Raw genomic sequence first — 15321 nt, 5'->3', positions numbered from 1 at the left:
GGTCCCTGCTCACCACTTGAGAACCATGGCTTTAAATTACTTTATATGTTCCTTAATTCTGTTAACAATGCAGACTACTAACACAAAGAGCTCTCTTTAAGTGAAGTCCGAGTGGTGCACAAACTAAATCTGCCATTAATGATGCGCAGTAGGGAGGGATATAATGATATCCAACTGATAAAATAGTAAAGAAATCTTTTATTTTTGTTCCTTCTTCACTTGACGACTCAGCCACTTTAAGACTATTGTAAATCCAAGTACTGTACATATATCTTTGAGTGTGTAAATATTTGAAATATGAATACTACCTACTTAATCTTTTGTACCCTCTCTTTGATGTATGTTTAAGTTGACCTCCTTTATAACTCAGATCCATCACTGTTGTCTTCACGTTCCTTCATAGATCCTTGCATAGATTTTTATCAAGTATCCCTCTGGTCCTGTAAATGTAATTTATGTTATGAAGGTATCTGTTTATACATCTGTTCTTTTATTAAGTTATTTATATTATGGTGCAGACAAAAATCCATTGATGTTGACCTTTTTGCCTAATGTACATATATCACTTTCCAAGTAAACAATCCATTTAATATATAACATGGGATGAAACCACATGTACAGTATGTAATGTAAAGAAATAAACTGCCTGATGATTTGATGTCAGACTTGTAAACTCTTTGTTCCAGTGGGGTTTGTTCAAAAAGGTGAAACAAAAAGGTTAAACCATTTTAAAGGAAGTAATCCTAGAGATTATAAAAATAGTGTTTCTACTTTATTTTTATAATAACAGGAGATTATGTTGAAACTGACTCGCTTCCTTCTTGTGAGTGATTTGTAACTTGAGGATGCAAACGGCTACTCATCTCCAAATCATGCCCCCCATGATAGGAGCGACCCCCGGGCTATATTTAGATCCCAGAAGCACTTGTGGCCAGACAGACTTAGCAGGTACCACGATTGGCCAGCTGCCGTGTCACTCACTGTTACAAGGCGAGCGGAGGGGCTTTAATAGTTTACATTAGAGTGAACCTGTGCCAAATTTAACCACTGGAGGGGGGGAGGGGTGTTTGAGTTGAGGGAGGGCAGGCCGGACATGGTTGAGCGCGTGTGTCCAGCAGGTTACGTGAGAGTGTGTTGTGGTCAGTGGAAGACCCCGGGGCCCTGGATCCTGAGGGTTTGAAAACAGTAGACGGAGCTTGTGGAGTCTGCCGGGGTGGAACGGAGATTGTGGGAAGAAGAAGTCCACTTTTCCTGCCCATTCAAGGGCATCGCTGGGGGCCCGAAGATCAGCTCAGAGCTGAGGCCTGTCAGCAGAGCCTCATGGAGCAGAGAAGACGAGTCAGGCTGCACCACAGGGGATGTCTAAGCTGACAAGGTGGGTGAATGTGTCTCCTTTGAGATTATTTCTGAATTTAAACCTTTGTAAATTTGAGTTTAACCTTAAACTTAATAATGTTGAACTCTTTTGGTAAAGGCCTTTATTTGTTTACACTGTCTTATGTTAGGAGCTGCGCATCTTCATGCTCTTTTGAAAATTTTTTTCTTGTTTTTTCCTTCATTTAAACTTTTTTCCAGGAACAAAAAAGCCTTAAGAGTGATGTTTTCTGGGGGTCATATTTGGTCTTTAGTAGTTAAAAACACCAAATAGATTTATTTAAGATTGTTCCACCTGCCTCATTTCAGTAATTATCAAGTATCCCTTCCTTAATCTGCTGCCGTGCTACTGTACAGCTCATCCATCAGATGTGGAATATATTTATATCATTAAGTGCTACAGGAGCGGACAGTGCTGACATTACTCAACCATCTCAGATTTGCACTTCCAACATATCTTCCTGGTGTACGATTTCACCTTGTGTGGATCGTGTTCCTGCGACCCAGGGCCACGAAGGCCAGGAACTACAGAATCATGACTGGAACCTTCCCCTCCTGTCCACACATGCCAAATATATACCCTCCTAAAGTAAATATAATCCTGTCTGCGTCCACGTGGAAAAAGGCCAATACCTGCTCAGCTGTAGAGTCCAAAACTTGAGCACTCTGCGGGCAGCTTGGCTTGCTTAAGACTTCTGAGCTTGGTGAGGGTTTTTAAAATATATTGTAACATTTTTGTTATGTGTTTTGTTTCCACAGAGGGTTTAAAGTTAAGTTAAAATTGAGGCTAAGCTGTTTTTTTGTGCGTTTGCATCTTAACTCCCAGGTCTGAGCTCACGCAGCCATGGGGGACTGGAACCTGCTGGGAAAGCTTCTGGAAAAGGCCCAGGAGCACTCCACCGTGGTGGGCAAGGTGTGGCTCACTGTCCTCTTCATCTTCCGCATCCTGGTCCTGAGTGCAGCCACAGAGAAAGTGTGGGGTGACGAGCAGTCGGGCTTCACCTGCGACACCAAACAGCCTGGTTGTGAGAACGTCTGTTATGACATCACGTTCCCCATCTCCCATGTGCGTTTTTGGGTACTGCAGATCATCTTTGTGTCCACACCTACCCTGATCTACCTGGGACACATCCTCCACCTGGTGCGCATGGAGGAGAAGCACAAAGAGAAAAATAAGGATAAGAACAAGGCCCATAATTCAGACAAGCAGGCCCTCATTGTGGATCCCAAACACAAAAAGCCTCTGGTAAGGGACGACAAAGGCAGAGTGCGCCTGCAGGGGGAGCTCTTGCGCACATATGTCTTTAATGTGATCTTTAAGACCCTGTTTGAAGTGGGATTCATTGTGGCTCAGTACCTCTTGTACGGCTTTGAGCTTAAGCCCATGTACACATGCGACAGACCGCCTTGCCCCAATGTGGTAAACTGCTATGTCTCCCGCCCCACAGAGAAAACAATCTTCATCATCTTCATGCTGGGAGTTGCCAGCTTTTCTCTCTTCCTCAATCTTATAGAGATCTACCACCTGGGCTTCACCAAATGCCGCCAAGGCATCACTTTCAGGAGAAGGGACCGGTCAGCTGAGACTCTCCCTGAGGGGCCTAGTGAGACTTCTGTGCCCTTTGCGCCCAGTTATGATGAATACTTCCACGGGCACCACCAAGTCCAGCCACCCTACCCGCCCGTCCCGAGCTACAACCTCTCCCCTCTGTCAGACGGCACAGACTCATCCTTCCACCCTTATCACAGCAAGGCAGCCTACAAGCAGAATAAAGACAACTTAGCGGTGGAGAGGAGCAGCAGCAAACCAGAGGAATGTGACCTGAAAGGAAAGAAGGGAGCAGGATCGGCCCCTGGGTCACCTGCACAGGCCAGGCAGGGCCGCAGCGCCAAACACAGCAACAACAAGACAAGAATAGACGATCTGAAGATATGAGGAGGTTTATGTTTCTCTGAGGGGTCTTAAATTGCTGAGAGGGGGTCTGAGAGTGTTGTTTGGACACATTGGTACATGCTGAACTGAGTCCCCTCTTTAAGATGGCACAGGTTTGACTCATTCCAGCTTTGAAGGCAGAGACATTTTAGGGTGAATGGAGAAGCTGCAGAAATGTGCACAGCCTGATCAGGTCTAGTAATCACACCTCTGATGAACCTGAAATACTGTGCTGATAGGAAGTGTCCCATAGCGGGATATTCTTTTAATCTAAATTCACATTAATGGTGTATTTCTGCACCATTTTTTGCAACACCACATTTCAGTTTTCTTTTTTGAATGAACATTTTTATGGTGTGAGTCTCCACTGCTCACTTTTAAAGTTCCTGTGAGGAACTTAAGGTTTGATTTGGGGCCTCTGTAAAAGCAGGATCTGTGATCTCTGTACTGAATTTTCCCCTAGAGATGTTTACCAAGAAAAAAAATCTCATCCCACTGGCAAAGGTATCACTCACTTTGTTAATATGTGCTGGGAAATTGTTCACTCCTCCAGCTAAACTCATGCCTCTGAACAGGAAAAATTACAAGATTTTTATTAGCAGCAGTATTAGCAGGCTTAACATTTAGGCTACCAACTTGATTTTAACACTACAAAATACTTTTAAGAAAAAGAAAGATGTCATGTAGTGTTTAAAAAATCATTAGATTTTTGCATGTCTTATTATATTGAGATAATTGATTATCATCATAGCAAAGTTCTGAGTGCAGTAAAACATTTTAAAAACATGTAACACTACATCCCTACACTGTGTATTATTAGGCCCCATACTTTTCTAAATATATCAGGGTCTTTTTTCTACCATATTAATAATATTTTGGTAACATTAAATAATCTTGAAAAAAAGGGATGAAATGTTCTCTCAGGATACCTCATATCAGAAATGTATTTACTTCCTGCAGATTTGGCTGTATACATTTCAATAAAACTGTAGTAAAACAACATTTCTGAGGCTTTTTTATGAAGGTCTATCGGCCAGATGTGAGTGGATTCTATAACTGCAAGAAATGTGATTGGCTTGTGATGTTGGATGGCATGGCTTAGAGACAGGTGGATCGCTGGTCTATGTAAACTACCTGATTTCAGGTCTTTCCCTCTGTTCAGTCTTGACCCGCTCTGTCCTGAATCAACACTGCACCTAGTGTTATAACATTAGATAGCATTACACAGCTCTATATCTATGATGATTATTACAACAAATGATTCACAATGATAGCTAAAAATAAATCAAAACAACAGATAGAAGAGATGCTGAGATTATATTTTGGGCTTGTGAAGCACCCATGAAAAGGCTCTAAACAGCTCTAATCTGACACATACCCCCACCACAGCATTTTCATTCATTCAAAATTTCTACATAAAAACGTAAAGATTGCTTATTGTGCTGTCATTCTCGTTAGCAGAGGCATCAATGATAAATTCAGTCCATTTCATAACCAAGTAAAAAAAACTCACAGGAGATTTAATTCTTTATTTCTGTGACTCTTTTTCTCTTGAAAATAATGTTTACAAAGTGCTGTCATTATCAAACAATACAATAGCAATAAACGTGAGAGAAAAAAATAATTCAGGTGAAACAGCAAAAGGCACTACAGTGCCTATAAAACGTTTTCACCCCCTTGGATGTTTTGCCTTTAATTGATTTTATAATCAATATAGTTCCCTATATTTTGTTGCATTTATTTTACCCTCTATTTTTACAAGCCTTCCAGAGCTGCTGAGAAGCATCCCCACAGCATGATGCTGCCACCACCATGCTTCACAGTGGGGATGGTGTGTTTGTGGTGATGTGTAGTTTTTGGTGTCCACCAAACATAGTGTTTTGTGATGTCCAAAAAGCACCATTTTGGTCTCATCAGACCAAATAACTTTCTTCCACTTGACCATGGAGTCTCCCACATGCCTTTTTGGCAAACTCTCATTGAGATTTGATAGAAGTATTCTTCAACAGTGGATTTCTCTTTGCCACTCTTCCATAAAGCTTTGACTGGTGAAGAGCCTGGGTAACAGTTGAGTTTCACCATCTCAGCTGCTGAAGTGTGTATCTCCTTCTGAGTAGTCATAAGTATCTTGGTGGCCTCTCTCACTAGTCTCCTTCTTGCACGGTTGCTCAGTTTGTGAGGACGGCCGGAACTAGGCAGATTTACATGTTTTTATGTGCCATATTCTTTTCATTTCTTGATGATGGATTGAACTGAAGGGGATGTTCAGTGTCTTGGAATTTTCTTTGTATCCATCTTCTTACTTTAACTTTTCAACAACCTTTTCTCTGTGTTACTTGGAGGGTACTTTTGTCTTCATGGTGTAATAGTAGCCAGGAATACTGATTGACCTTCCATGCACTGGTGTCTTTATTATTTATCAAAATTTGTTTTGCATTTTCTGGGTCAAAAAAGCCAAACTATATTGACCATGATTGATTTTTAAAAAACAATGAAAGGGTAAAACATCTGAGGGAGTGAATAATTTTCATAGACACTGTAACTCCGGTACTTAAACAACACCTAAGCTGTCCATTGTTACTGATCCAAAACCTTGTAACTACATTTTTAGCTTGATTCTGGTAAATATTAATAGTTTAAGGCCATGTACTGGTAAGTAACTATATAGAAATGCATAATGCCCCTATTTATCTTTCAATTCTGGAAAAGCAGTGAATCTGGAGAAGAAGGATTAGGCCAGCTTTGCTCAAATGTAACACAAAAAATCAGATTTAAGGTTTGATTTACACAAAAGTCTTTTCATAATGATGTGTTTATAGAAAGATTTCAAAGATGACACTGATGTTGTAACCCATATCTCCTATTAGAAGGCATATGTTCACAGTTTGTGTGACTAAATGAACAAAAGGTTGTGTATGCTGAAGTTTAACATCCAGCATTTGTTTCTGTCAGAGCTAATAAAGCCATAAATGTATAAAGTTGCCGTGTATAAATGCCAGGAACACAATCCATGGGTGGAAACCTCCTCGGCACCCCTCTGACCTCATTTGAAGAAATCAGATAGGGCGAATAGTTAAATTTAACTTCCTTTAACTGTTTCGAGGCCGTCGTCTAGCATAGCTCACTTGCTTGGACTTGAAGTGAGAAGTTGTGCAATAACCTGCCAACACATTGGATGATGGAAATACTGTACGTTGTTCCAGGACGCGCCTTGAAAACAGAATTGCACTGGTCTCAGGAGTTCCCACATTTGTACTCTCTCTCTTTTTATTGCGACAGACGGCAAGCACATAATTACAAGCACATTGTTTTGTTTATCGTTGTTTATATTTGTGTTTGTGTCAGTTGTTTCCTGTAAAGCACTTGGTGACAAGCATATTTGTAAAACAGCTCCAAAAATAAATCTGTCTTAAATTTGCAAACCTAGCAGTGTTTTGTATGATCTCAAGTCTTTATCAGGAGAGAAAGGAACATTTTACTGCATGTTTTACTTCACTACATGTTGCAACTGGTATTTCTAAAAGACATAAATCAAAATTAGCTGAGGAAAATGATTCATAATAGAGCTGCTATTTAGTCTTTAAATGGAACAAAGATCTTTTACATTGTGTTTCTTTGGGATTGAATCTACCAGGTGTAGTTTGAGTCACACAAACATCTCATCGTGTTAAACCCAGACGAGCTCAAGCGGGAATAAACATGTTGTGCGTAAAGTCTTCACACATGCACATCACCCACTCATCTGTGCCAGGAAATCCAAGCACACATGCTCGGCTGGGGAAAACCTTGAAGTAAAGGACATGACGCTCTCTCATACCTTCAGACTGCTGCATTCTTAATATTCAGTCACTGCTGCATTTGTCAAGGAAGAACTGTTTGACTTAAATGTATCAAAAACTAAAGAATATTATTTCTGGGGGGAAAATAAACCAGACTGGAGTTATGATTGAGTGAGGGTCTGGGTACTCGACTTTAGTTTGTTGTGTTGCCAGACACATTATGTCTCAGACAGGCAGCAGTGTTATTTGTAACGTATGGCTCCATCCATCAGGAAATGGACAGAAATAGATTTAAAAAATATCACATCTACTCTTAGAAATGAAACACTGAGGTTTCTGGGACTTATTTTCAGACATATATCATAATGGAGTATGTTAAAGTGATCATCTTTGGGTAAAGGCTTATTGGTGTTTTTGAGATGCAGACAGATGAACAGATATGAGTTATGAGGAGAGATCTTATCCAGCACTTTGAAATGAAATCCCTCAAGTTTAAGCCAACGTTTCCAACTGCACTGTAGCTGCAGCACAGCTAACAGCCAATACACTGTATGAGACAATCTGGGCAACATTTATCAATGAGTTATTGATTATTCAGAAATATCATTCATGAATTCAGCTGTGCTGGGTGCAGATATTTCAAAGTTCATAGTCTGGATGAATCTGTATTTAGTAGTTTGTTTATATGTGGTAAAATACAGTGGTTGGTAACATTTCATAACATCTATGCACTTAAAATATCAGTAATACAGCATAAATAAACTATGATTCAACATTTGCTGAATAAAGATAAAATTAATAAAGCCGTAGCAAAGCACTCATTGATCCTATAGCATTAACAAAGTTTTGGCAAAGATTTGATGCCAACAGTGGTGAGTAAAAATGCTCCAAAAGGCAGAAATTCTGAGATAAATTGCAATCAAAATTGTAATTGTTCGACAGCCCTAAAGCAAGTTCAAGGTCAGGCACAATGGCATCTATTTGTCCAAGCTCTTTTACCCCTGGTTAAACACAGGGGCTCGTGGCAACCTTACTACCCACCTGGATGGTGGCTGTGCTTACTCGACTTTTGACTCTGCCCTAAAGGTGTGGATTTTGTTATATGTTCAGCAGATTTTCTTCCATGCCCCTGGTGATATGCGAGGACATCCAGAGCACAGCCTGGGTTGTCAATCCTCCTTCCCGCCTGGTGGTGCCTTCATTACACACCTTGATTCAGCCTAAATTTTTGGCCTCAATTTGCCTAACAGTTCAGTCCAGTGCTGTATTTATATACATGTATCTATAGATTAAATAGAAACTTTTGATAAATGAAAAATGGACTTTGTACCCACCTATGATGACAGGATTGGGGAAATGGCTCACTCTTTGCATCTTGAGAGGCTGAAATTTTATAATCAAGACAGAGAAAAGTTCAATGAGATCAGGGACAATTAACTGAATATTTCTACTGTATACAACATTAATGTGTCTGTTAAAAACCATTTTGCTGCATATGTGTGACGGTTGTTTTTCTTTATGTTTATAAAAAACATATTATATATTTCTAAGAGTTAATTTTGTTGATTAAAAACTGTGACTCTTGTACTCTGAATCCCTGCAAATGAATATAACCACATTAAATAGTCTCTAAATGGAGAAAAGTGATTTCCATATTGTGTGAGACTAAACTGTACAGATCAGGCAAGATTAAGTATCTTTTCTTTAGTCTTCCCCAGAGGTGTATATTTTTTGGACCCTCACATGCCATCCTTTTGTCAGTTAAAACCCACTGGTCATACTTTCTGCCCTCTCAGCATGGTTCAGGTTAAGTCTGAATTACCTCATAAGCAGTGTCTATGCCAGAGTTTGAACTATAGATCTTAATCAAATGTATAAATGACCACATGACATGTAGAAATGGATAATTATTCCTTATTTAATGTTCAGGAAAACTTGTCAGGTTAAACAACAAGTTTTTGAAGTGAACACTTTGACATTATGTCCAATTTTACCTAGGATATAAAAGAAAACAGCAGGTAAGATTAAAATGTGAATATGATTTAAATGAAAAACTCAAGAATATATTTAAACTGTTTTCAAATTTACTATAAAAACCTCATTGACACAGTCCTTAATGCTTTATAATAAAAAAATATCCTCCTAACTACCATTTGTAACTACTTATAATTAATTCAACATTAATTAACTCAAAGAGGCGTCTTTAAATGAGTTTTATTACCAAAAACATCTTATTTAATGACACTCATCAAGCCTATTTTGGAAAGACTTTTCCTTCAGGTGAGTATGAATTAAAATAAGTGTGTATATATATATATATATATATATTTATATATATATATATATATATATATATAAAATTTTGACAAGCAGTGAAAGGGTTGAACAAACCCCTGCTTACATTTTGTGATTTGAATTTGAAACACTCTTGCTATTACAAGGTAAAAGTGCAAAAAAGATTTGAATTTCAAGTTCTGATAAAAGTTTTAACAGAACCTTAAAAAAGTAGAAATTATACTGAATGAATGGCTTCATTGATTGAGAAATACATTATTTTTCTTAAAAAATAACAGCCAGTCTTTATTTAAAAATCAACAGCTGCCTCTTTTACACTTTAAAACTTCTCTGCAGTTTGGGACACATTTCATTTCAGTTATCCCAAAAGCCCCATCCTGTTATATTTTTTAATGAGTGTTTTTTTTTTTAAAGTGCGGGTCCTGGCTCTCCAAATAAAACTAAAATCCAAATAAAAAACATTTTCTGTGACAAGATTTTAGTATCTTTTCAAGCATCTATCAGCGTCCATTGTTCAATAAAAAAACACTTTAGCTCTGATACGGCACTGATTTATCAGAACGTGGTTTCATTCCTCCTCTTAACATGAGAAACTTTTTGTTGTTGTTGCTACTGTTTATCAGAATAAAGACACCTGATGTAGCACATGATAATATTTTCAGCTTCTAAGGCTGAGGATGAGCTTTTAATATTGTAATAAAAACCATTTTAACACTGTACTGTGTCTCTGTGTTTTGTCATGTGAAAATATTTCTCATTTTGGGTGAATCATGTCATCCCTTTACCGTTGTTGTTTTGATGAAGACAGTGTCCAAAGCACCTCAGCAGAGTTTCATGGGAATTGACTGCCCAGATCAACACAATCAAAGTGCTGCCTTGTATGATATTGATTTGAGATATCACTTTTGGTGTCCAGAGGAGCTATTTTCTCTTGATTCTGCACGTTCACTCTGTTCTGATGCTTCACACTGTCTCCCACAGTCCTCTACTGCCCTCTTTCTTCACTTTGACTGAAACACTGACGTGCAGCTCCCTAAGGTTTCTGTGTCTGCTCAATGCCATCTGCTGGGCAAAGAAAATAAAGACACAGACATACTGAATTTTACAGGGAAACCTGCATATCACAGTTTTTTCTCAGATGGCCTTCTTTAAAATCTAAGTGTAATAGTAGAAACAGTTTCATGATGCATCAGAATTTTTTGGCTTGTTTGCAAAAGCTAGTAATGCACCCAAAACATTTGAGTTATGTTCAGAAGCTGTTTTTAGTTGCATGTGTTTGCCAGTGTGCTTATAACAAGGTGGACGGTCCCTTTGCTCTTTAGTATGCAGGAAACAGGTGATCCATCTGACCACAGAACAGTTTTCCATTTTGTCTCAGTCCATTTTAAATGAACCTTTGCCCAGAAGACGCCTGCGTTTCTGAATTGTGTTCACACATGGCTTCTTCTTACATGATACAGCTTTATCTTGCATTTGTGGATGGTACAACAAACTGTGTTGACTGACAGTGATTTCTGGAAGTGTTCCTGAACCCATGTATTGATTTCCAGTACAGAATCATGCCTGTTTTTATTGCAGTGCCTCATCCAATATTGACCTTCAGCCTTGTCCTTTGCCCACAAAGATAACTCCAGATTCTCTGAATCTTTGGATGATGTTGTGTACTGTAGATGGTGCGATATTCAAAGTCTTTGCAGTTTCACATTTATGAACATTTTCTAAAGTTTTATTTTGGACAGTTTTCTTGTAGATTGGTGAACCTCTGCCAATCTTTATTCCTGAGAGACTCTGCCTCTCTAAAACTCAGTCATGTTACTGACCTGTCACCTGTTCACCTCTGGCTGTTTTTATTTAGGTACCTCTTACTTTTCCAGTCTTTCGTTGTCCCGTCCCTTTCTTGAGACGTGTAGCTGTCATGTCTCAATTTCAACATCTGATGTGTTGTTTAGGTTCTATTGTGAATAGGGCCAGTTCTGGCTGTTTTGGCGCCCTGGGCCAGATTCCAATTTGGTGCCCCCCCAACACAGGATTTTTGCTTTATTTTATTTTATTTAATTTTATATTTTTTTGTCTTTCTTTCTTTCTTTGTAGCAGAAAGATTTTTCACAAGATATGAAGTGAATTGTTAAAATAATTCAGTGAAGATGGTTTGAGATAAATTGTGGGGGTTTCTCTCTCAGGATTTTTAAATAAAAGCTCTATTTTGATGTTTTCATGCTCTCTGGGCCCTTTATTTGTGATCAAATTAATCAATGAAAATTTAGAATGTGAGCCTTAATTTTCTTTGTGGTCAATATCATTGAACTTTTATGGCTGGAAATTGAGGATTTTGCTAATTTCTTTTACCAATTACCAATGAAAAACATTATTATTATTATTATTATTATTATTATTATTTATCTTGTTACTACTGCTTTTGTTGTTTTTCCTTATTATTCACAAATACTTAGAAAAGTAATATTCAGTCACAGTTAATGCTGTTATGCTGCACTGTTTTTATTTCTTTATAATAAACTGCCCCCCCCCCCCCCCCCTTCATTTTGTTGTCTAGTCTAAAAAGTGTATCATATCTCCAGTTAAAAGCAAGTCATACCAGTTTGAAAATACTATTTTTTAGATACATGGATAGATATATACAGCACCGCAGGACTTCAAGGCATTTTTGGGCAAGAAATTAAGGCTGAAGTAAGGTGTCAGTGTAGCAAGTAAGCCACCAGAGGGCACCATCAGACAGGGAGGAGGATTGACACAACCCTGGGAGTGCTCTGGATGCCCCCTTTCATGAAAAGCTGCGCCCCCCCCCCCCCCAAAGACCCGCACAAAAAGAAAAAGTTACCATAGCTTTAAGATAACATCATTTATGATTGCTTCACTTATAAAACCCTAAGGAAAAGACATATGCATGTTTTAAAAGACCTTTGAATAAACTACTTGATACGTGTTTAGGCAAATGTGCAAATCTAATTTTGGCAGCCTCAGAGTAGACAAAGCTTCACTCCTCCCCCTGCGAACCCAGGTCAGGAACCAATGGCCTAGGCCCCAGGGTACCATCCAGATGGATATTAGGGTTACCACAAGCCCCTGGTCATGCTGTAGAAGTCCAAGGGCCTTAAAACCACTGGTGGTCTCCTGGTGTATTACCGGGGGTGAAAAAGCCTGGACAAAACAGACATGTATCGAGCTTGACTCTGGCCGCTCTCTCCCCACCTCTGGGCTCTGTGATGAATCCTGAGTGCCCTACATGCCAAAAACTTATGTACATGATTGCAGGCAGGTAGAACACAGTACAAAAAAAGTTCTGTAGAAGAAGCATAAAGGTGAGAGGCTTAAAAAACAGATCTACTTACATGCTGTACTATACAGGCATATTCAAGCATTCCAAGTCTGTTTTTATAATGTAACATAATTTTTGTAGAAATTATCAACAACATATCCATGCATATGGGTTCAAATGATTGTCCTGTAAACACAGCCTTGCAAAATCAACACTAGCCAAGCTGAGTCTTGTGCCTGCAACCTCCAATGTAAAATATCAGCACATGGCTACATTATGGCACCAGTTCTCATTGTATTACAGTTTGTGTTCATGATAATGTGCATCTTTAAGGTAAGGAATGTCTCCATGACGAGGAAAATTGTTAATTGGCTGAAGCAAACATATAGTATTTCAAAATGCAAGGTTGTCTGGAAATGTCTGCAAAAGTTGGCATCCTATTGTTCAATAAAAGAAAGCATGAAATTGTGTGCTGCTATTATAACATATTCCCATATATGTTTTTAATCTGTTTCAGTTATAAAAGTTCATGTAAGTAGTTCTTTCTGAATGTGGCTTGTATTTAAGGGCTTGCATGAAAAACAGAAGAACTCATGCAGACTCGACTGGCCTGTTTTTCATCACACTCACACCATGAACCCAACCTGCTAATGTGTAATAAATGACACAGAGCTAGAAGCAGAGTCTGCCCTTGCACCAACTTTGCATCGCTCTGAGAGTAAAGCAGATGAAATATCATCCAGAGGGAACACGGAGCTGCTGATGTTTGCTGACTGAATCAGTCTGATCGCTTGCAGGCCTGTCACCTCATCATCAACACCAGCTTTGTGAAACTCAGCGCAGACTGCACCAAACTCTGCAGAGGAGCACAAACAGTATGGGAGCTCAGACACTAGCACATCACAGAGGAAAGACATGAGCAGAAATGAGCTGCTGACACGGTTTTTGAGGCAGAAAACATCATTATAGCTCGGCATCTGTCACCTCTCATCTAGGCTTCCACACTGTGGCAACTGGATGACTGTCTGCTGCCACCATGTGACAGTTCAAACACCCTGCACACCTCAAATACATGAAGCCTTATCTCTGTTTGGATACAGCTTATGTTGTTATGGTGACTTTATTGATTTTTTTCCATGAGAATCTTTACCAGGCCTGGGTACAGTCAGGGTATTCTATTCAGAGGGAGTGCCCACTATATCATACATAAATGAAAGAAAAGATGTCTGCTCATGTATCTAGCTTCAGAGGATGATAAATGAAGTAATCACTGTAAATAGTTTGCATGATGGCACTTTGTTTCTGCACGTCAAGCTTGTTAATGTTGTGGTGATTGAGTTTGCTTCAGGGATAAACACAGTAACAGATTTCTCTATGACAAAGAGAGTCACACAAAGATTGTGTCACACATGAATCTTCACATTTTGCTTTGGTGTAACTTACACAGCAGATGGAAGCAGGAAGTCATGACTTGCTGTGATAGAGCATGATGTTGATTTTATCCAGCCATGGATAATTTAGTCACATATCAGGTTCAAGCCACCTACTTGTAATATATACTTGCTGATCACTTTATTAGGCAAACCTGCCTAATTACTTATTATTGCAAATAACTAATCAGCCAATCCAAGGCAGCAACCAATACATTTAGGCTTGCAGGTATAGTAAAGGCAATCTGCTAAGTTAAAAGTAAGCATCAGAATAGTGGAAAATTCTGACCCTACCATTTAAATCTTGCAGCAGAAATAGAGGCTCAGAAGACCAGGCAATGCTTTTCCAAAGTCCAATTTTGTTGAGCCTCTGTGAATTGAAGCCTCAGTTTTCTGTGTATAGCTGACAGGAGTTGCACCTTCTGCTGCTCCAATGATTGACGTGTTAGAGAGATGTAGCTACGTTACCTACAAAGCTAACTTAGCTACCTACGAAGGTAACATAGCTTTGTCATTTGCCTATATAGTTAACATAACTATTTGTTCTTGCTTTATCTATATCAGTTATATAGCTAAAGTAGCTTTGTTTGCTTTAGCTTCATCTACATTAGTCATAGCCATGTTACCTGTGTAGCTAATGTAGCTTTACATGGTTTAGCTTCATCTGCATTAGTTATGTAGCTATGTTACCTACCCAGCTAACTTAGATTTATTTGTTTAGGCTTTGTCTACAATAGTTATGTAGCTATGTTACCTACAGAGCTAACATAGCTTTCTTTGTTTAAGCTTCATATATGTTAGTAGCTATGTAACCTATGTAGCTAACGTAGCTTTACGTGTTTTAGCTTCACCTGTTTTTTATGTAACTGTTACCTACCCAGCATAAGTAGCTCCATTTGTTTTAGCTTTGTCTACAATAGTTATGTAGCTGTTACCTACATAGCAACATAGCTTTGTCTTAGTTTCATCTACGTTAGTTATGTAGCTACATTACCTACAAAGTTGACAGAACTATTTGATCAAGCTTTAGCTACCTCAGTTTTGTAGCTAAAGTAGCTTTGTTTGTTTAAGCTTCATCTACATTAGTCATGTAGCTGCGTTACCCATGTAGCTAAAGTGGCTTTACTTGTTTTAGCTTCATCTACATTATTTTGTTGCTATGTTATCTAAAAGATTTGTTAGCATTAGTCTTCCACTTTAAAGCTTTGTTCCTGTAGGCATACTATTTGGCTTTAT

The 15321-nt window shown here is 38.8% G+C and overlaps 1 protein-coding gene across 2 annotated transcripts; it reads left to right on the top strand.

Annotated features, from left to right (window-relative positions):
• Positions 1 to 1115: 1115 nt before the first annotated feature.
• Positions 1116 to 4336, top strand: LOC121516354 (gap junction alpha-3 protein-like). 2 transcript variants are annotated; one of them, XM_041797600.1, is made up of 2 exons: positions 1116 to 1375; positions 2201 to 4336. In XM_041797600.1, the coding sequence occupies exon 2, from the start codon at positions 2219 to 2221 to the stop codon at positions 3308 to 3310; it is 1092 nt and encodes a 363-aa protein (XP_041653534.1). In that variant the 5' UTR covers positions 1116 to 1375; positions 2201 to 2218; the 3' UTR covers positions 3311 to 4336. The 2 variants fall into 2 exon arrangements, with proteins under 2 accessions (XP_041653534.1, XP_041653535.1); XM_041797601.1 differs by lacking the exon at positions 1116 to 1375 and adding an exon at positions 2047 to 2078.
• The last annotated feature ends 10985 nt before the right edge of the window (positions 4337 to 15321 follow it).

Source organism: Cheilinus undulatus, linkage group 10, assembly GCF_018320785.1.
Source record: "Cheilinus undulatus linkage group 10, ASM1832078v1, whole genome shotgun sequence".
Taxonomy (NCBI): Eukaryota; Metazoa; Chordata; class Actinopteri; order Labriformes; family Labridae; genus Cheilinus; species Cheilinus undulatus.
Note: the sequence above shows the minus strand (reverse complement) of the source record. Positions and strands in the feature narration are given on the sequence as shown.